The sequence below is a fragment of the Micropterus dolomieu genome, linkage group LG06, assembly GCF_021292245.1.
Source record: "Micropterus dolomieu isolate WLL.071019.BEF.003 ecotype Adirondacks linkage group LG06, ASM2129224v1, whole genome shotgun sequence".
Taxonomy (NCBI): Eukaryota; Metazoa; Chordata; class Actinopteri; order Centrarchiformes; family Centrarchidae; genus Micropterus; species Micropterus dolomieu.
This window is the reverse complement of record NC_060155.1, coordinates 18,905,681-18,928,344: the sequence shown is the minus strand read 5'-3', so window position 1 is coordinate 18,928,344 and position 22,664 is coordinate 18,905,681. Positions and strand designations below refer to the sequence as shown.

At 41.8% G+C, this 22,664-nt stretch overlaps 1 protein-coding gene and 1 long non-coding RNA gene across 4 annotated transcripts; one reads left to right on the top strand and one right to left on the bottom strand.

Moving 5' to 3' along the window:
- Window positions 1-5,879: 5,879 nt before the first annotated feature.
- LOC123972002 lies at window positions 5,880-8,490 on the bottom strand. Its single transcript, XR_006825343.1, has 3 exons — window positions 8,415-8,490; window positions 7,867-8,023; window positions 5,880-6,239 (listed from the first exon to the last, which is right to left on the bottom strand). It is a non-coding gene; the product is annotated as an uncharacterized LOC123972002 (long non-coding RNA).
- LOC123971999 (integrin alpha-6-like) lies at window positions 7,749-22,643 on the top strand. 3 transcript variants are annotated; one of them, XM_046051170.1, is made up of 26 exons: window positions 7,749-8,025; window positions 13,347-13,474; window positions 13,597-13,676; window positions 14,595-14,847; window positions 15,160-15,291; window positions 15,440-15,653; window positions 15,756-15,949; window positions 16,073-16,170; window positions 16,378-16,505; window positions 16,589-16,678; window positions 16,885-16,946; window positions 17,122-17,285; window positions 17,384-17,527; window positions 17,644-17,756; window positions 17,888-18,044; window positions 18,139-18,222; window positions 18,316-18,395; window positions 18,618-18,692; window positions 18,781-18,880; window positions 19,064-19,234; window positions 19,922-20,023; window positions 20,125-20,235; window positions 20,622-20,720; window positions 20,890-21,015; window positions 21,188-21,265; window positions 21,826-21,963. In XM_046051170.1, the coding sequence occupies exons 1-25, from the start codon at window positions 7,850-7,852 to the stop codon at window positions 21,254-21,256; spliced, it is 3,150 nt and encodes a 1,049-aa protein (XP_045907126.1). In that variant the 5' UTR covers window positions 7,749-7,849; the 3' UTR covers window positions 21,257-21,265; window positions 21,826-21,963. The 3 variants fall into 3 exon arrangements, with proteins under 3 accessions (XP_045907126.1, XP_045907125.1, XP_045907127.1); XM_046051171.1 differs by lacking the exon at window positions 21,188-21,265 and adding an exon at window positions 10,884-11,121 and having other exon boundaries at window positions 7,902-8,025; window positions 21,826-22,643; XM_046051169.1 differs by lacking the exon at window positions 21,188-21,265 and having other exon boundaries at window positions 21,826-22,643.
- The last annotated feature ends 21 nt before the right edge of the window (window positions 22,644-22,664 follow it).

Sequence of the window (22,664 nt, the reverse complement as noted above, 5' to 3'; positions counted from 1 at the left end):
ACATAATGCCATTGTTGTGGCTGTGTGCCCCTCCTGATCCTCTGGATCCTATTGTTGACATAAATGTAGAATCTCCGCTTTTCGTTGTAAATGTAGCCAAGAACTACCTTGCTATCTGTATAGAAAGTGACTGCATCACACTCAATATCAATCTCAGAAGTAATGAGCACCGCCATTTCCACAGCCATCACTGCAGCGCACAACCCTAACCGAGGTATGGTTTGTCCTGGACGTGGAGCTAATTTTGCTTTGCCTAATATAAAGCTTGTGTGGCAGTTCCCTTCTGCAGCTGAGATCTTTAGATAGGCAACTGCAGCTATTGCCTTATCTGAAGCGTCCAAAAAGATATAGAGTTCCTTGTGCTGGGCCTCTGTTGGAGACACGTTTGAATAAAGCCTTGGGATCTTCAGGTCTCCACTGCTCCCATAGCTGTTCTTTGTTTGGAGGTAATGGCATCCCAATCACTTGTTTCTATTGAGAGTTCTCGAAGTAAGGCCTTACCTCGTATGGTGACAGGTGCTACGAAACCCAACGGGTCAAACAAGTTGTTTACTGTTGACAGTACTCCTCGGCGAGTGAAGGGCTTCCTTTACTACCTTTACTACCTTTACTCTGCCACCTGAAAAATGAAAGTGCCAGTCTTCAAATCCCAACAGAGTACATGGCTGCGCTGTATGGGTAGAGAGTCGAGACCGAGATCCAGATCTTTTAGGTCATTGGCGTGATCGTCGGTGGGGAATGCCTGCATGACTTCTCTGCTGTTTGAGGCTATTTTATGTAGCCTCAGGTTAGAACAAGCCAGCATGTTCTGCGTTCTTCTGAGCAACTCAATCGCGGCCTCTGTTATGGGCAGGGACTTAAGTACATCATCGATATAAATGTCTCTCTGAACAAAGTCCTTTGCATCCTTGCCAAACTCCTTCTCCCCGTTCTCAGCAGCTCGTCTGAGACAGTAAATGGCAACTGCTGGCGATGTGGTGTTTCCAAAGACCATGTGGTGTTTCCAGGTTGTTGTCTGCACACCAAAGAAATCTCAAGAAGTTTCTGTCTTCTGGCCTGACAACAAAACAGTGGAACATCTGTTGTATGTCCACCGTGACTGCCATGGAGTCTTTACGAAAACGGGTAAGTACCCCAAGAAGACTGTTGTTGAGGTCAGGGCCAGTCAACAGGACCTGACTGAGTAAGACTCCCTTATGTTGAGCACTTGAATCATAAACCAACCGAATCTGACCCAGTTTCTTTGGATGATAAACCCCAAAACACAGAAGATACCAACATTCCCAAGGGGAGGCGCTACTTCTGAGTGGCCATTCTGGAATATCCTTTCCATAAATGAGATGAAATGGTCCTTCATCTCAGGTTTCTTGTTAAAGGAGTGACGCAGTGAAAGCAGACGGTCTGCTGCTTGTGACCTGTTGTTGGAAAGTCGAGGTCGTGGCTCTCTGAATGGCAACGGAGCTACCCAGCTGTTGTCTTTGTCTTTATAGACTCCCTGTTATATTTGTCTTCAGAAAGAGTATATCCTCCACTGAAGGGCCAATCTTGTCATCATCTTTTGTCTGTTGAAAGACACCACACCCCAAGTGCTCTACATAGGCCTCACATGTTAAACCTTCAACATGGACAGGTGCAGGGAGACCTGGGGCCTTTCTTCCATACAACTTTTCCTTAACAACGTAGTGATTAGGGCATGGTTCAAAGACAGATTGGCGACCATTTTCCAGAGTGTTGGTATAGTAGGTGTTCACAATGGCCGGCTTGTGGACGTTTCCTAGACAGACGTTGCCAACAATTACCCATCCCAAGTCCAGTTTTTGAGCTTAGGGGAGGCCCATTTATCTGTTTCCTGTTCCGTTGTGGACCCGAATGATGTCTCTGCCAAGCAGGATCATGATTGGAGCCTTAGGGTCGAGCTCTGGGATCTTCGGCGCCAAAGGTTCCTGATGTGCATGATGCAGTGCTGCATCTGGTGTAGGGATTTCAAAGCAATAATTTGGAATCTCATTACACTCAATAAGTGTTGGTACAGAGAGGATACCCTTCCCGTCCATGGATTCCACCTGAAAGCCATGCGCTCTTCTGCCTGTTGTCTCGACAACACCAGCACACATCTTGAGAGTAAGAGAGTTGTGGCCTTTTGATGTGGAAAAGGTCAAAGAACTCAGACCTCACCAACGAGCAATTGCTCTGATCATCCAATATTGCATATAATCGGACTGCCTTTTCCTGCTGACCTGCTGGGTAAATTTTCACGAGGAAAATTTTTGAGCATGATTTTACAGTGAAGTCTCCCCCACAGACCTGTGTACAGCTTGAGGAAACAGCAGCTTCTTCAATATTGTTCCCTTCCTCCCCGCCATGCTCACACACAGGAGTTTGGGCATCTGAGGACCATGGTGCAGGTCCAGGGTGCAAGGCTGAGGTGTGACCTTCACTTCCACATTCAGCACAAGTAATGCTGCTGTCACATTTTTGGCTAGATGCGTTTATGCATTTATAGCAGATGCCATGTTGTTTAACAGGGCTTTCCTATTTTCGATAGACTTCTGCCTAAATCCCCGGCATTTTTGGAGGGGGTGCAGTTTGTTATGTAAAGGGCATTGCTTAGCAGTATCCATTTTACTCTTGTTGTGTATCACTCGCATTGTGTCAGCTGAAGATGAGGTATAAGGAGTCCTCTCACTGCTATACTTAGAAGTTGACTTCTCCATCACTGGTGGGTCATGACTGCCTGGAATGAGGGAGAAGCTAGGATCATTTCGCATCTTGGCTTGCTGACAAACAAAATCCACGAAGTAGGCAAATGGTGGAAAAGGAACATTGTACTCTTCCTTGAACTTAGAACCATGCGAGAGCATGGTTGTTTTGGCACCTACTTGTTTTATTTACAGCCCTGGCCTTATTTTCCCAACCAGTGCAGATATTGTGCCCTGAGCTTTTGTTATTGGTCTAGTCAACATGGTGCAAAATTCAAAATGTATTAGAGTGAGTTAAAAATAAAACAATACATCTGACTCACTAGAAGTAGACATATTATCAGTGAAAGACAGTGAGTAGAATTATGTTTTTTCAGAAATCTGGAATCAAAAATACTTTATTGATCCCCAAAGGGAAATTCTGTACTTCTTTTTTCAGCTGAGACAAGTGCCTGCCGCCAACCTGAATCTGTCAGGAGAAAACTGAACAGAATGAAAGTGAACTCTTCTCACTTCACCTCCCTCAGGTTAGCAAGTATACTTCTGTAGCACACCTGCACCCACCAACACTGGGACCCCTTCCACAAGTACTGCCATCTCTTATTACATCATCTGACACACACACACACACACACACACACACACACGCTCACCACTCATTCAGGAGGAAAATGTAAAAAGGAGGGGTTGCAATTGTCCCGAGGGTGTTACAGCACGGCTGGACAGGAGAAGACATCAATTACTCCTTACTGACTGTAATCAATACACTCATCAACAAGGGTAAAGTATCTGTTGCAGCCTGTACTGTGTGTGTGTCTCTTTATGTTTTAACCATGAGTATAAGTTCTACTAAGAAACAGGATCAATACTCTGAATAAGAGATACCACACAGGGGAATGTAAATTAGACGTTTGTCCCCACAATGTCACTGATAGCTTTGCTTTCTCTCTCTTTTGCAGTACATTAAACCTATAGCATCTTTACCACACTTATATGTTTTCAATGTTGATCTCATGAAGAACAACTCTTCTAAAAAAAGCAGTTATTTTTAAGGGTATTACAGTAGACTTTCACGTAGACATCTCTTTGTTAGATTAGTACTATTCCAACATGATTGGGTCATATAGATTCCATTGTGTTGTTTTGTTATGATCATTTTGGCTACAGAAATTTGAAAAATTTCAGGGATGTAATAACATATAATTTCATTATCTTAAAGTAACAGTTTGACATTTTGGGAATCCTAATTTGGTGTCATGAGAGCTTGATGCTGCTTTCATATCTGTACATTAGGTATTAAGCTGCAGCCATCAGCCAATTAGACAAGAAAAAACAGCTAGCCTGGCTCTGTCTAATGGTAAATAAATTACCTAGAAGCTCAATAATTAAGATGTATCTCATTTGTTCAATCCATTCAAAATTTCTATTTATGCTAAGCTAGATAACCATGCCAATACCATACAGACAGTTGTACCAATTTATTCATATAACTTTTGGCAAGAAAGCAAATGTGTGAATTTCCCAAAATGTCAAACAGCACACAATGTACACCCAAATCCAACCGGCCTGCTGTTACTTGAGAAGAACTGGGTTGTCTCTCATTAATCTTCTGTCTGTCCTGTGTTCTTAGTGAAAGGTTTCATTTTATTTTTGCTGAAAAGGTCTTAATCAATTTATCTGATCTGAATCAGAATCAGTCATAAATTAAGATGATCTGCTGTCAACACATTTACAAACTCACACAAGCAATAGTGTTCAGAGAAAGTGCATTCATGTGTTGCAGTTATGAAAGATCTAGGTTTTGGAGTTCAACATGATTGTGAAACTGATTGTACATGTGTGTGTTTGTGTGCGTGTGTGTGTGTGTGTGTGTGCGTTTATCAGTATCCCAAGGCTATGGGTTTCTACAGTGTCATAAAAACACACACACCCTACCACTCAGCTCATTGTGCCACACCCTCAGGTGAGTGTACATGTGTTTTCCCTTAGTGTACCTGGAGCTGCAGCTTTAAGAACAAATACAGGGCTGTGGCTTGGGCGAGTCTAGGCGCTGAATTTGTGTGTGTCAGAGAACATTGCCTTCACTGTCCTTCCTCTACTTTAGCACCCAAGGCAAGGTATTTGCTCCTCTGCTGACGTTATACTGAACATGCTGTACACGGAGCACATACACATGACTCACTTGTTAATTCTGGGTACAGATAATTAAAATAATATGCAGTGTGTGCGACTTACATTTGCTAAGTATAAGGTTGCACAATGATGGTTATGTGCCATTCTGCTCCTGAGTCCGAGTTAATCAGCAATGATTCATTAATAATGTGATCAGGAAGCCGATTCAGAGATATGTATCTAACTAATCATTTTTATTTTTACTAACTTTTTACTCTTTGTTTATTCACAGTTGGGAACTACTTTTCATTTATTCGCAGTTAGTTCCTGATCTGGTCCTTGGTAACTATACAGGATTTTGTGTGCCTTTATCAATAAGTGTTACCCTAAAATCATGACTGAATGTCAATAGATTGACACTCAGCTGTAGCCGCAGTGGCCTTCCAGTCTGTTGTTGTGTAGACAAAACGTGTGACCTTTATTTCCCTGGAGGATAGTAGAAGAGAAGAAGTGAAGGGGGGATAATGATGTTGACAGGCTGTGGTAAGTGTGATGTTGAGGTTTAGATACGATTGAAAAAAAGAACACGAGCACAATCAAGAATATTTTTTCAATAACAACCCAGCAGTAGCTATGGAGGGACAAATGAGAGCAGGTGAGGCTGAAAAAGGTTGACACCAGTGAGAGAACGAGAGCTGAGATCTGATGTCAAAACAGGGGAAGTGTCATACCTTACCTCCTCCTCCTTTGTCTGGCCTTATCAATTTCAAATCAACCGCAAACAGAGTTACCTGTGGTGCAGCTAGGAGGGACTGCACAATCCCACTCAAAAAAACTAAATTTAGCCAGGCCGTCTTTTCATTCACAGTATCACATCAATGGATCTCAATACCACCAGAGAGTTGCCATCCTGTTACTCATTTAAAAGTAATTGTAAGAAATTGCTTATTGAAAACCAACACTGTCAACACAGTATAATTTTTTATTTTTGTCTATTGTATAATATTGTATAATTTACTGTATTACAGTGGTTTACTACTTTTAGGATGCCCAGTAACATCTGACAAGGGGACTGCTGATGAAAACTAGCCTGTGGCTAACTCGGGTACATTTACATTTACTTTGAATGTTGATCAGTATACATTGTCCCTTTTCAAATAAACAAATAAACAGTATGTCTGTTAATTGAGTGGGGGTCCTTCTGTTCTCACTGTGTCAATATGTCAGCATACACACACACACTCACTTTGGGCATGGACTCTGAAAGAAATCCACAAGCCAAGGGTGAGCCAACCTTACTCACCCCACTTAAACACACTGCTGTTATCAGCTTATCAGCGATAAGGCCTATTCCTGTTTCCTGTCCTTCTTCAAGAAGAACCATAAATCACAAGTGATCGTCCAGCTGGCTGCTGCTTTGCTCTGTACCTGGAAGAGGAAAAAACACCAGCCTAAACTGGACAAGACAAACACCAACATGGATACAAAAATAGAGCCAACAGGCAAACGGTCACAAGAGTGAGGAATTCCACTACTTTTAAGAAGGAGATTTTTTATAAGATAGCGTAATACTGTCAAGACATGTGACTGACCGGGACAGAAAGAGACTATTGAGGCTCTGATTCAATGAGCCTGTTCTGGTGTTCAAATACATATCAAATACACTTATTTTCCCAATCTGTTAATAAAAAAATCAAATCTCAAAGATCAAAAGTGAACTGCTTTTGTCCAGCTCCAAGTAATATTGAGTCACAGAGCTGATCCTCACTGGAGATCACGACTTAATTAGATAACAGACCTGTATAAGAACCACATTCTTCCCCTGCCCTTTTCCCTTTCTGTGCTCCTCTCTTCCACCATCATTTGTGCCTTTTATACTGTATGTGGGCAATTTCTTTCTCCCTCTCCCTTTCTGTCTGCCCTCCTTCTCAACGTGCAGACAAAGCCGGCGTTGTCTGCTGAAATGCTGCGTTGCGGGGACAGGCTTTGGGTCAGCGTCTCATGGAATGCCTTGAAAACCATCTGTGAGGGATTGTGTTAATGTGCGGGTCTGTGCCCAGTCTGGCCTCTGTGACTCATGTAATGAGTCATTACAGAAGACACAGGCCCTGTGGTGATAGCATGTAATGATCTGGCAGAGAGCGCAGAAAGGATTGTAATTCTAAATTCTGACAAATTTCTAGCTTTGGGTTTCTGTTGTGCTGCGGTTTATAGAGGCCAGCTATGTATGGTAAATACATGGGTTGCTGCATATCTCTATTTCTTTTAATCCTTTTGTCCAAAATCATGTCTTTTTCACAGTCTCAGACTTTGTTTCTCTCTATTCCCATCCGTCTCTCCCATTCCAGGTCATTGTATTGCTATTGATGGTTGAATTGATCACCCAACCCACTTTCTGGCAAAATTACTGTACTGACTAACTACTGTGCCAGCACGATTCTCCCTCTTGTCTGTGCTTCTCCTTGCTAACTGCAAGGATGATAGTACACAATTTACTGTGAGAGTATCAAACATGTGTGCAGATTGCACTCTAGTGTCACTGAGCATTTTGCCAATATGTTCCCTTTTGTGGGAATATGTTGTTTTACGCCCGTTTTCAAGGGAGTATAAGTAAGTAATAAGTATTTGTTAAAGTGGTATCCTTGGAGATCTGTTGTCGGAAGCTGCCTATCTAGCCTGAAGCACTATTTATCAATGCAAATGTGTTTTTGACAAAGCCTCGGGCAGACCTAGTTAGATTACAGCATTGATCTGGTGCAATCTAACAAAAGACTAACAAAAGAATGATATTTTCTAGCTAAAATACACATCACAATAAAGTCAGATTTTCAAGCAATTTAAGGTGTGGTAGGATGGAGTTTGTGCATGTTTGTGTCCATGTGCCAGGAGAGGCCAGTGGGAGGGGCAGCTGAAAGTAAAGTGGACCATATTCAGCCCTCCAGCAGTCAGTCAGTCAGTCGCACCCTGCACCTACTTCAGTAAGGACTCACCTTTCACCAGTTCAAGGTTGTTGTTTTTTTTGTATTTGATTGTATCTCATGGAGGGCAGGATCACCTGTGGACTGTGGACGGTCGTCTTTCTCCTGGGATGCGGACGACTCTCGGCTTTCAACCTGGACACCGACAATGTCCTGCGAAGGAGCGGAGATCCAGGCAGCCTGTTCGGCTTCTCTCTCGCCATGCACCGGCAGCTGGTTCCGGCGGATAAGAGACTGTAAGAGCCACATTTTTGTTTTAAATGGCAGCAAGTTTTGGAGGCATTTCCTATATGCTCACGCGTCGCCCTGGCCTCGGAAACACGCTATAACAGTTGCATGTCATTAAAATAACCTCTGTAACCATGTAATTAAAATGTCACAGCAGTGTAGGCGACTTTAAGTTTATTTTGGGCGGTTTTGAGCTGCGACAGGAGATGAAAAAGCCCTTTTAAACCTACTCTTAAGAACCAGAAACACAATTTAAGTTACAGAAATGTCACTAGAATGCTACGCAATCATTTGAGCTCAGGTAGGCCATGTCGCAGGTAGCTTCAACCCAGTAGGCTAACCGTTTTTCACAAAATCTCAGCAAACCAATCCTTCTTCTTAAAATAATGTACTGTACCATATGCACCTGTTGTAGCCATAGGCCTACCCCTTGTTAATCTTTTTCGAGTCTTTACTTCCATGCATTGAACGTGGTTACTTATTCGTGAGTTTTTATTTTTCCTCCACAGCAGATGTTTGTTCACGTGCACGCAACGGCGCGCGCCCACATGATTTTTCTTTCTTTTTTCTTCTTTTCCACCCAATGTTGTGTTAGCTGAGACCGAGCCTTGGCATGTCGGCCCAAAACATCCCATTCAATCATTGTTGGCATTTTTATGGGCATTGATTCAGAGGGATTTGTCATTCTGCATAAAGGCTAACTGCCATCAAGTGGTCACCGGTTTGAATAGTCTGGATTAACTGACCTGAGATCAGAGCAGTCAAATTATTTAATATGGGAATCAGTTTGACTGCAATGGACCAGCCAGAAATATACACATTTGCCTATTTGTGATTACGGCACTTCCCAAAAGTTTTGTTGGTACATAATAAGTGGTGGACGAAGGACTCAGATCCTTTAAAATTAGCAACACCACACTGTAAAAACTTGGTATAAGTCCAGCATTGAAAAGTACAGTACAGTAAAGAAGTATTACATTTTAATCTTGTAATTGGTTGAGGTAAGGCTAATTTGAAGTGCTTTATATATTGTTGGGCAGTTTAATCTAAAACAATGCAACATCATATGTTTTGTATGTCTTGAATAAATTAAGTAAAGTAACTAATAACTAACTAATAAATAACTATTAAATAAATGTATAGTGGAATAAAAAGTACAGTATTTCTATTTGAACTGTAGTGGACTAGGAGTAACCTATTAAGTAAAGCAATATTAAATGGAAATTTCCATTTAAGTGAGTAATATTCCATCACTGTCCCTAATACATCAAAAGATGCCATTTTGTATATTATGTCATTTAAAGTACCTTACAGTGCCTGCAGTGGGCATCAGACTGTACTTTAAGTATTGGTTTGTATTTGTAAAGAAGGGTTACCACAGTGTGTTTACCCACTGCAAGATACCCTGAACTGTCCAGCATGTCCAAGTCTTTAACCTTCTCCCCAGAGGTTAAACGCGGTTCTTACAGTTATTTACACACTTCTACTACTTCTGTGCATTCACATACACAGTGGCAGTTTGTGTCCTAGTTTTACGTTGTGTCTAAATTAAGTATACACGGTGCTTGTTGCAGATTTATAATTATGAAGATATGCTGGTTTTCCTCATCGTCAGTGTTAGTAAACTGAAAACCAATATCAGTTGTGGCTCTGGGAAATTGTGATGGCCATTTCTCACTACTGTCTGACATTTGATTGTCTAAACTATTAATTGATGAATGGAGAGGTGTCATTTCAGCCAGAATTTTAGTGGGTTTAATTCTCATGATGCAGAGCTATTTGCCCTTGTTAACAGTTTGTTGAACAAGACTTTTATATTTCTGTTTTTAATCAGTATAGAAACATACACTTAAACCATCAGCAGCATGTGCGCATGTTACATTACAGCGCAAGTTTGAATGTGTGTGTGTGCATGTTTGAGCAGGAAGCCATGTTTGTTTTGCAAGTGATGGTGCTCACACTGCTGTTGTAGAGGTGGAATGTGCTCTCACTGTGGACTGTGTATTTTTGTGTATGCTCATGCATCCACATACTGCGTGTTAATGTGTGTGTGCGTGCCTGTTTGGTGTGTTTTAATGGTGCTGATGCATGCTGTGGCTGAGCACTGAGGCGTTGCCTTGTTGTCAGTCACTTGGAAAAGTGTCAGTGAGCTCAGTGTCCTGCTAGATACTTTCCTAACCTGAGGCAAAAAAATAGGTAGATAGATAGATAGATAGATGTTTTCTAGTGATTTTCTTTCCCTCTGAGAGTTCACTATCGTACATTGCATCAACATGTGTGCCTTGGCGTGTGTGTGCTTGTGTACCCCCATGGGTGTGCACAGCGAGTCCCAATCCGTTGCCAGTCATGCTAACTTTATGCGATCTTATGTCTTCCAGTCTTTTTCATGCCCTACTGGAATGAGTGTTACATGTACCTGCAGGAAAGGGCAGGTTGGGATCATGTATATACATGTGTGCACGTGTCTGTGTGTGTTTGTGTGTGTATGTAGCATTCCATGGTTGGTCATAATTGCCAGATGGAGCTGTGTAATAAAGTCAGGAGGGAAAGTGCAAAATGCATGAGTGGGGAGAGGAGGGAGGAGGAAACCGAGCGAGAGTTAAGGGAAGTTTAAGAGCTTGGATTGAGTGTAGGGACTGTGTGGGAGAAAGAGATACACACTGGTTTGGGAGAAATGGATAGATGTAGCACGAAGAGCAAAGGATATAGAGACACGCTGTAAGAAAGAGGAAATCAAAACATACCTGCATTGCATGTTAAATGTTAGAGGAGACTGTAGAGTTTAGTATTTAACTTTATGTGCGAGTGTATACGGTCTGTGTATGAGACTCATACTTAGTCCTTTCCCCTCCTCTCTTCCCCTCAGGTTAGTTGAGGTTATCCAACATCAAACAGAGAGAGAGAGACAGGAACTGAAGAAAAGAAAGAAGTGATGACTGAAAGAATGCGGAGAGGAACATAAATCAGTTGTACATCTGGGCACCAAATATGAACCATTATTCAACCAGTCAGACTTGAGGAGAGGGCTTGGTCCTGGCAGACGGAGGGAGAGAGAAGTTGGGTAACACATGACATGAACCTCTGGATCTGCAACCCATTTTGAGGTGAACGCCTCTTGATAGGGTGCCACTGGCTGTCGCTATGCAACGGGCTATGCACTAGCTGGGCAGCCAGTTTGCTGCTGTAAAAAAACAAAACAATGCAACACTCTCAATGAGATGTCTCTGTAATGGTCACTCTGCGCTGATCCTGCGCAGGGAGAGTCTGCCTGTGTGTCTGAGTGCCACTATGTGTGTGTCTGTTTTGCGAGTCATTGCGCACACACACACACACACACACACACACACACACACACACACACACACACACACACACACACACACACACACACACTCTCTCTTTCTTTGTTTGTCTTTGTCCTTCCTGTAGACTAAGCCTGTGTGTTGCGGCTTCCTCTGCTGGTGGCGAATGATTAGATAAACAGCTGGGTCACTGTCAGTGAGGCAGCGGGTCGGCGTTATCGCAGTGCCCGTCCCTGACACGTCATGTCAGCGCTTCACTCTTCAATGGCAAAAGAAAATAATAATGTACAGCAATAAAGATAATATGTGTCTTCTGTGAATAGTAGCCTATTTAGATTCTTGATCATTTGGGTCATAAGTTTCTGCTCTGTAAATGATTTAATTGTCACGCAATTGTTCAATTAATCTGTCACGTAATCTTGATATAATGTGTTGTTTTATTTTAACATCATTGTTGCTGTTTGTGCACTATTGCTGCTTTCATTTACCCCAAAGGAAACATCTGAACGAGACCCCAAATAAGTATCAGTGTGATTATGTAGAAGTAGGAACTACAGTGTCCATTCTTCATTAACGCAGCACAAACCCCAGACCCAGTGACCCCTTTTACCAGAGTCCAATGTGTCTTGGCAGAGCTCTTTCCGTCCATTCTCCTGACTTCGTGTGTCATGGGAGATAATGGGAGTGTAGATGTGCCCACCTGGGTTTCACTGCTAGTCACAACACCTCTCTTTTCAGTGATGACTCATTTGAATCAGACTTATCTTTGATAGACAAACACATGCCCTATCAATTTCACTCGGTGTGAAAATATGTTTTCTGTTCATTACGGCAGTGCACAAAGAGGTGGAGAGTTGACTTCTGACTGTGGTGTCAAGTGTCACTCACTCCCCTTGGCTGGATTGGACACTTAATGGGTGGGAGAACAGCACAAAATTATTGTTCTCTGAGTTTTGAAATGAGGCCAAACCAATCCAGTGTTTAAAATGGGATGAACAGTGTCATTGCAGAAGGAGTGTGTTTTCTATTGTGATGACTTGTCTTGATGAATTTCATTTTAGAGAAATGTCTTCATATTTTCTCAGTATTTTCCATAAAACCCATTTAAGCGGCAGCATTATAACAAGCTGTACTTTGTATGCCTTATAAATAGATTTATTGTCCTTTGCTAATCCCCATCACGCCCGTTGAAGTCAATATGCATGATGATTTACGTTGTCTGAAAAAGTTAGCTTTATACTTTGACATCTTCTCCCACATGCAGTAAGTGCTTACAGTGATGACTAATGAGGTCTACACTGCAAACATGATGATCACGTTAGGCTTCAGCTCTTCACTCTGACTATATGTCTCTGTAAATTCCTTCCCTGATGGTGTGTGTATCTGAGAATGCTTTGTGTTCTAGCTTAAATTTGCTTTGCTTAATCTCATCTGGTGAAGACAGTGTGCTGTACAACATTAACTCTAGATGTCATCGGACAGATAAAGTGAGCCAGGGAGAGCACCTGGGACAAACATTCAGAAAGAGAGAGAGAGATTGGTGTGTGCTGTACTCTGCACTGTAAACTTCCACAAAGCATCAGTTCAAATTATGACATCCTTGGCGTTTGATTTACTCTGTAGGAAACCCTGGGAACGGGATGCCCATCGTCAAGACTTGGGTGTGGCATGTGCCCTTGTCCTTGGTCCACAAAGGCAGCCTGTGTGTGTGTGTGTGTGTGTGTGTGTATGTGTATCTGTGTGTGTGTGGAGAGAGATAGAAAGCCTGGTTCAATCAACCACAGCAGGCGTTTGAAAGGGGTCTTTGACTGAGTTGGACCGTGAGGACATGGAACATCACTTTGGTGGCGGATGTGTGCGTGTTCGTATGTGTGAATATGGCTGCTGTGTGACAGTAGAGTGGAATGTGTGATAATATAATGTGCGTCCTACATGACAGATGAGTGTTACAGCTTGAGCCTCTTTCACAATGTGGATTTGATCGAGCTGCGTACATCTTAACAGACTCATTTGTGTTTCTGTTGCAGGCTGCTGGTCGGTGCCCCGAAAGCAAAAGCCTTGAGTCGTCAAAAAGCTAAAGTGACAGGAGGACTGTACAGCTGTGACATGAGCTCCACCTCAGCTGGTTGCACCAGAGTTAACTTTGATAATAATGGTAAGATTTCTGCTGACACCTGTGCTTTTCTCTAATATGTTTTTGGTTATTTTAGATACCCCCCCAAATATTTGAGTCACAATATCCCTTTTGTGTCTATTTCTGTCCCTGTCTCTGTGTAGAGGACACTTCCAGAGAAAGCAAGGAGAACCAGTGGATGGGAGTGTCAGTCAACAGTCAGGGGCCAGGAGGCATGGTTGTGGTAAGACTGTGTGTCTATGTATCTGAACATGACCTTGAAATTGACTGAAACAGTTATTTGAGAAAAGTAAGAAACTATTTTTATTGTTAATTAATAATTTCAGTACTTTTTAATCAAAAATGCCAAAAATGTTGTGGTTTCACATGCAGCTTTTTTAATGTGAGAATCTGCATTTATATCATTGTAAACTGAATATCTTCGGGTTTGGACTGTTGGATAAAACAAGAAATCTGAAGGTCACATTGGACCCTGGGAAATTCATTATTTTCTATTTTATGATATTATATTGACTTAACTGTGAATCAACCAATCGATCAATTGATAGAGACAGTAATAATCCGTTTTAGCACTTCTTAGTTATCCAAACAGAAACACACAAAAATGAATTATATATTTTTAATTCATGCCAATATTCCGTGTTTACCAGTGGTATAAAGCATGCCATGCTTGATAACAGGGAGATTTAAATTAAATACAATTTATAAATATCTATTAATAGTACAACAATAAAAAAATTTTGAGGGATTTTAACAAGTCAGTTAAAGAAGTCATAAGCTACAACAATTGATTATTTCAATGTTGTTTGATCAGAAATTTTCCTTCGGTTAATCACTTTTAACACTATTGTTTATTCTCTAAATTGTCAGAAAATCGACATTGGAATTTCCCAGCGCCCAAGGTGACATCTTCAAATAGCTTGTTTTGTCCAACCAATAGTCCCTAAATCAGAGAAATTAAATTTACACTTAAATAAAACAAGGAAATGCAGCAAATCCTTGTATTTGAGAAGTTTAATAAATGGCTCAGTATTGGAGCTCAGTTGGTTAATCACTATGCCATCTAAACTCTAAACGGTCATTACCACATAAGCTTTAGATTTTAATCAACATTACATCAACTCAACTGTGGTTCTGTTAGACCTGTGCCCATCGCTACCAGCGCCGGACCAGTGTGAACACAGCCATCGAATCCCGTGACATTATCGGCCGCTGCTACGTCCTCAATCCAGATTTATCTATCGATCCTGGATTAAGTGATAACTGGCATTTCTGTGAGAGCCGGTCCAGAGGTCACGAGATGTTTGGCTCATGTCAGCAGGGCCTCTCTGCCACATTCGACAAGGAATACCATTATGTCATCTTTGGGGCTCCTGGAGCGTACAACTGGAAAGGTAGTCTTAATGTGTGTGTGTGTGTGTGTGTATGTGTGTGTGTGTGTGTGTGTTAAACAGTATGAGCATCGATGTTTCAGGTAAGAAATGCAAAAGATTAACTGTCACAGAACTTAACTGCACATGTGCTTCATTATCTACTCTATATGATTTATGAACTTTTCATCACAAAGGAATTTGCCATTTATGCTTTTTTCGACATTACTGCCAATTGGGATTATTGTGTTATGGGTTTTGAATCTTTTTATTGCCAGCCAGATCTCTCCAGTCTTAACTCGTCTGTCTGCTCTCCCCGTCTCCTCTCTCCTCCAGGCGTAGTTCGCATGGAACAAAGGAATGACACCTTGTTAGAATTAGGCGTCTATGACGACGGTCCTTTTGAGGTGGGAGATGAGAACGATAAGAACCCTGATCTCGTCCCTGCTCCTGCCAACAGCTACCTGGGTAAAACACAGCTCGCTCTACCCTCTTCATCCATTCATTGCTAATCATACGCCATCACTTCATTTGCTCCACTGTCACAAAGAAGAGTATTGAAGTACCTGACTAACTCTGACTATAAAAGCAAGCATTCCTTGGTCTTGTATTCCAGGCTTCTCTCTGGACTCGGGAAAGAGTCTGACCAAGAAGGGCCAGCTGACGGTGGTGGCGGGAGCTCCCAGAGCGAACCACAGCGGAGCAGTGGTGCTGCTGAAGAAAGGCGAGAACTCAAGAAACATCTTGGTAGATGAGTACACCCTGGAAGGTGAAGGGCTGGCCTCGTCTTTTGGCTACGATCTGACCGTGCTGGATCTCAATGGGGACGGGTGAGTGACTCAGGGTGATAACGCACAGCCTCTAACTTCTGCTTCAAGAGTGCTGTCACTATTACTGTATGCTCACGAACAAGGAATGCTCTGGTTGGTTAGTTGGCAGGACATAGTGGTGGGAGCACCTCAGTACTTTGAGAAGGACAAAGAAATTGGAGGAGCTGTCTACGTCTACGTCAACAAAGCTGGAAAATGGAACCAAGTAACACCTATCAGAATAGATGGATCTGAGAACTCAATGTTTGGCCTGGCTGTGGAAAACCTGGGAGACATCAACCAGGATGGCTACCACGGTGAGGCTGTGATGCGTGTGCATATGTATACTAATGTCAGCTGATATTTCTATCTGCCTCTCGTTGAATGAAATGTACCTGTATAACCACACTGTAAGTCACTGTTGTCTTTCTTGTTGTCAGATTTTGCAGTGGGAGCTCCTTATGAGGATGATAGTGCAGGGAATGTGTATATCTACCACGGATCAGACAAGGAGCTCAGATATAATAAAGCTGCACAGGTATGGAGTACACTGGTGGAATAACACACCTTTTTCAGCTGTGTCTCAGCTGCAGTATTTTGTTTTGTGCGGTAGGAAGGCTGTCAGTTTGACCGTCATGCTTGGACCCTAAAATCTTCCTACAAAACGGTGTATTTTTCAACATATAGATTATTAAGTAGATATTTCTTGTGGCTGGAATCAAAACGTGTGTTTCCCTTGCTTTAGGTTCTGTCCGGCAAGCCTTTAGGAGTCAGGCTGTTTGGCTACTCTTTGGCTGGCAACATGGACCTGGATAAGAACTTCTACCCTGACCTCGCAGTCGGATCCCTGTCTGACTCTGTGTTTGTCTTTAAGTGAGTAAACTGGTACGTTTTTCTCTCTGTACATGTCTGATTGTCATGGTTATAGAGTTGCTAACTGAGGGCTGTCCTCCCAGAGCTCGTCCAGTTATTAAAATCAACAAGGAGATCACATTCTCACCTTCAGAAATCGACCTAACCAAGAAGAACTGTGGCAACAGCTTCTGGTACGTGTTTTCTTTTGTTTTCCCCTGTTGTCAAATATGGACCATTATATTTATGGGAAAAGATAATGAAAGATCCTGTAGTTTCCATCCATCCATTCAGTAGGTGCAACTATTAATTGCTGGATATTCATGAACTATGTGTAAAAACTGTGAAACACAATGCCAGTGCCGCGTCTGACTGTGGATAAACTGCAATGTGTCCCCAGCTTGGATGTTGAGGCATGCTTCAGCTACACTGCCAACCCCAAGAGCTACTCTCCCAGACTGAGTAAGCTGAGCTATGTTTTTCTTTATTAAAAATGTCACCGTTATCATGTTTTCGTTTCTTATTATCAGAAAATACAGAGATTCAATAGCAAGAAACTGTAGTACTTATAATGATCCCCAGTAATGGGGAGGTTATAGCCTTGCACAAATAAATCTTACGTCCCTGTCCCATCCAGCGGTGGCATACTCCCTCCAGGCCGACACTGACCAAAGGAAGAACGGTCTTAACTCCAGGGCGACCTTCCTAGAAACCCCTGATCCTAGCTATGAGTCCAAAGGGGTCATCACTATAGACGGCAAAGGAACGAAACAGTGTGTTAAACGCCAGCTCACTATACAGGTAGGGACTCTTTGGAAATGTCATTCTTCTCTCTTGAGATCAAAGTGCATTGTGGGTGGTGGTGTGTAACGTTGTGTGATGCCGTCCTCATTGTACAGGACAACATTCAGGACAAGCTGCGTGGGATCCCCATCGATTTGTCTGTGGACATCCAGGACGCTAAACGGAAACGCAGACAGAGCTCACCTTCCCAGCTGCTGCCCGTCCTGGATGCTGCAGAGCCAATGATAACTCGATCAATGGTGTGTGTGCATGGTACTTGACACTTACTGAACACATTGAGAAATAAATTTAGTAGACGTGCAGTAGCTTTGATGTTCCCACTAATCTTTTTATGTGCGTGTGATTGTGGCTGTAGGTGAATTTCCTGAAGGAGGGTTGTGGCAGTGACAATGTTTGTCAGAGCAACTTACAAGTGAAATATCGCTACGGCCACAGGTCAACTGACGACAAGTTCACTGCATTAGAAATGTAAGAGAAAAACACACACACACTATCAGTAAAATGTTTCAGTTCTTATTATACATCTTAGGCTATCCTTAAGATAGGGTTACTATATTCTGACATGCACCTTCATCAGCATAACTTCTGTCTGTCTGAAGAAAGGAAAAGGTGCCGGTGATCTCGCTCAGCGACCAGAAGGACATCACCTTGGAGGTGAAAGTAGACAATCTAAATGGAGATGACGCGTACGAAGCCGCTGTGGTCGTCTCCCTCCCCCCCTCCCTTACCTACTCCACTTACCGCATTCCACCTAATGTGAGTCTCGCTTTCTCTGCCACTTTCTCTCTGTCTCTTTCATGCACACACATACCAATTTGTGGTCCTGATTGGAACTTGTTATTGACTTCAGGAGCGGCAGGTAACCTGTACAGCCAATAAAGACGGTTCTCAGGCCAACTGTGAGCTTGGAAACCCCTTCAAGCGTGACTCAGAGGTGAAAGAAAATCAACCTTTTGGCACTGTCTACCTCCTCTGCACAAGTGGCACTGTTAATACTAATATAATGTCTCTGTGTCTGTGCATGTAGACAACGTTCTACATTATTCTGAGTACATCACGCATCTCTCTCAACACTACTGAACTGGAGATTGATCTTCAACTAAAAACGTAAGTATATATAACTGTCTTATAACATTGATTTACACTTTTTAAACAGTTTTTAAATGGTGGATAGTTTGATGGTGGTCTTGATTATTTCTGCTTCAGTCATACAATAAATAATACCACAGATACGCTCCTGGGTAATGCACTTACCTTGATTATGTATTACCACTTGTAGTCCATTGGAAGTATCTGGCTTGACCTGTGTGTAACCCTCTGATCTGACAGGACAAGCAACCAGCAAAAAACCCCAGTCAAAGCAAAGGCAAAAGTGGCCATCCAGTTACAGCTCTCTATTTCAGGGTGAGAAACACACACATGCAGTTCATGCACCCAAAACACACGTTTACACACATTCAGGCTACTAACTGTTGCTTCTTCATCGTTCCAGACAAGCCCAGCCATCTCAGGTCTACTTTGCTGGAGAGACCAAAGATGAGGAGGCCATAGAGGAAAGTGAAATTGGCACTGCCATCACGCACCAGTTCAGAGTGAGTACAGGAAACCTCCAGAGCGGCTAGTACTCTTCAGCACTCTTAAGATGTATCCGTCTGTTTTATATCTATTTTATTATAATTTTTATTAATGCAACATTCTGTATGTACGTGTGCCTTAGTTATACAAGTCATACTCTATCATCTGAGGTGGAACACTGTCCCTCTTTTGATTTACAGATTATCAATCTCGGAAAGCGCTTGACAAACTTTGGCACCGCCACCCTCGAGATTGAATGGCCGAAGGAGACTGACAAGGGGAAGGGGCTGCTCTACCTGATGAAGATCAGCTCCACTGGAGTGGAGAACATAGAATGCTCTCCCAAAGACCAGATCAACCCTCATAACAAGGTAAGTGAAAACATCCTATGAAGGCATACCTGTCAACCCTCCCGTTTTTCCGTTACTTTCATGTATTTTATCATTCTCTCATGATGTCCTCCCACTGAGATATTTTCCTGTAAATCTCCAATATTTTTAACCTTTATAAAAATAAAAAGCTCTGTTCGACATATTTGATGTGTTTGCTACATTCCCCTAAAATGGCACCCGCCAATAAAACAAGTGGAAGAAGAGCTGTCGAAGAACAGCAGCGCGAGGATTCAAGGATGATTGATGTCCTTTTGTGTTCTGTTGTTTGTATTGAATTCTGACCACCTAATTGTAGTCAATTACTTTTTTTTAATTAGTTGACCCAGTTTTTGTTGCACTGATTTTAAAACAAGTGCTTGCCTTGTGGTGATTTTAGGATTCATTATGTGTACCCTTGTCAAAATGTAAGTGATATGTGGACAGTGGTAGGGGTGGTGAGACAGCCTGGGGCAGGTTGCCTGAAAGTTTCACTTATTTTCACATCCCATGTTGACAGGTATGCATTAAAGAGTGGTGGTCACTCTGCCTGCACGTATACGTTTTCAAATAGCAGTTTTGTGGTGGAAAGAAGTAGACAATTTTACATTTATAGATTTATATGTATTTAGACAAATAAAGAAGTTAAATTTGTTATAGTTTAATGTACTTTTTCTTCCCTGCTTTAAGAAACCAAGTAACACGAGGAGAAGAAGAGCAGCAGAAAACACCCAGGGAGGTGTCCAGGGCACTATTTCACGTTTAATTGAGAGGGAGAAATCTAAAACTCTGGTAACACCACACTATTTTGTTTTATATTATTATGTGTGTGCATTTGTAGCAAGAAGTATGGCAAATGAGTAGTAACTTTGTGCTGCCTTCTGTGTTGACAGTCCTGTGATAATGGGGCAAACTGTGTGAGCATAAGGTGCCCCCTGCGGGGCCTGGACAGTAATGCAGTCATCACTCTCCACTCCCGCCTCTGGAACGCCACCTTCATAAAGGTATCCACGATGTCTTTACTCGACTATTATGTCATATTTGAGATGGGTAGCAACTCTATGGGAGTGGCTATTTGAGAATCAGCTTCACTGGCCTGAGAAGGAAAAGCAAAGTTTTGACAGGCTGTAATTAAAATATAAATATAAAATAAAATTTTGATTCATTCAAACGTGGATGTCTAATTAAATTGTTTTTTTAGTAGTCTCAGGTTTGCAAAGGGAAACCAAAACAAGGTGTTTGTGACTTACTAAACGAAACACAAAAACACAAGTAATTTAGTAATATGAGTTGAATTATTCACATTATTGCAACAAATTAATCTCGTTATTTCAGTGTCTTGCTTGATTGCACCATTTAAACTTGACATTTTCCTTTTTTCTTTAAACAGGATTTTCCCAATCTCCATCATGTGGAGGTGACAGTGACGGCCACTCTGCATGTTGATAGCACAATAACGAAGACAGTGCTGCAAAACGGTAAAACACAGGTAACTAAACAAAAATGATTTACTATTTGCAACAGTACTGGACATTATTACTTTATTGCATGAGAGGGCAGTTTTCTAGGTCTTAAAATGCTGAAATCAGTGTTGTGCATGAACATCAAAAACCTGAGCTTGTGTACAATATAAATACTACTACTACTGTGTTCCCCAGGTGAGACTAACAGTGTTCCCAGAGAGGCGTGAAGCCCATTATGGAGGAGTGCCATGGTGGATCATCGTGCTGTCCATCTTGCTCGGCCTGCTTTTGTTGGGCCTGTTGGCTTTCCTTCTCTGGAAGGTAGGACCGATGGCCACCCTAATCCCTAGCTAATAAAAACACATAGTACACTTACATTTTCATGATTTCAACTGAGAAAGCATGTAAAGTCTGTAAAGCACCATTTACAGAACAACTGTGGGTATAAGTAACAGTGATTACACACATTTTCTAACCGTTTTCCTCTCCTCAGTGTGGAGTCTTTGGGAAAAAGAATAAACAGAACCCGTCAGAAAAAGAAAGACTGACACCAAATGCATAAAAAGAGAGGGTAAAATTACCCGGCCTGCCACAAATGAGTGAAACTTCTTCTCGCTCCTTTTTGCTACAAAAGTGCTGCTTTCTGGTGTTTGGCAGGCAGTGGGCAATTCTCACACTGTGACACGAATGCAACTATAAAAGCTGACTCATTGTTTCTGCAAAGACTTTATAAGAGTTTCACACATGGTTATGTGTGGATCATTAAGGTTTACCTGCATGGCCAGGGGAGGTGATGGCTAATTAGCAATGACTGTTATTTAATGCTCTGAGGAACTACACCACGGGGGCTGTTCTGCATATCTTTGATTCACTCTTCCTTGATTTCCAATTTCTTTTGTTGTTATTGCACAACACCAAGGTTTCTTTCTCTCTACAATAACACGTTTACTTTCTTCAAGGAGTGCAGCTGGCTCATCAACACCTCTTAATGGACCCACTGCATCTCGTCTCTTGCCTGTCAAATAGGTTGATGACACTAAATGTCTCAACCTCCTTTGCTTTCTCTGAATGGCTTTAAATAGCCTTTTCCCAAACAAAATATTCATCACGTTTTCCCTTTCTTCTCTGCAGTGTGGCTTTTTTGAGCGTGCCAAATATGAAGACAAGGTTCCCAGTTACAATGCTATTCGGATCAAACGGGACGAGAGAGTTGTAAACCCTGGAAATGGTAACTGGGAAAACATGGAAAAGAAGCCCTGGATGACAACCTGGCATGACAAGGAACATTATTCTTAACAGCCAATGAGATCAGACCCCACAAAGATTCCTGTTGCTTACTGAAACTCCCTAATGTACTGTAAATAGAGAAACATCAGAAAATGAAAAACAGAAAAAAAACAAAACACTTTTGTAGGACTAAATACTTGAACATTCTGCTTCAGAGGCTGAATTGATCTTGGATAAAGTCTGTATGAATCACTGGAAGGAGTGTGTGGGAGATGTTCTGAGTTTTGTACATTTACTATGTTGACAGAGGAGAGATTTTTTGTACATTTGAATGTTTTGCGGAACTGTTTGTATTTATTCTTTGCGAGGAGTACTTTGTTACATGCCTTACAGGCCAAAGAGTCATACAATGCATACACAGATGACCTTTTATAAAAAACTACAATGTTTATTTCCCCAATTTAAGAGTGCATTTAAAAAAAAAGAAAAAAAAAAAAAAAAAAAAAAAAACACACTACATTTTTTCTTAACAGTTCAGCATTTTTTTGTGCTCAAGGTACCTCAGGTTTTACATTATGGAGGAACAACAACTCATCCACATTTGTCGAGCACTGGGTTTGTAAATATGCTACCAAGCCTCTCCAGAATTCTCCTTTTATTCACTGGCAGTAAAATAGTTAGAACAAAGTTTCTTGAATAATAAAAAAACAAACGTTGTCATATCCAAGTGTTGTGTGCATTTA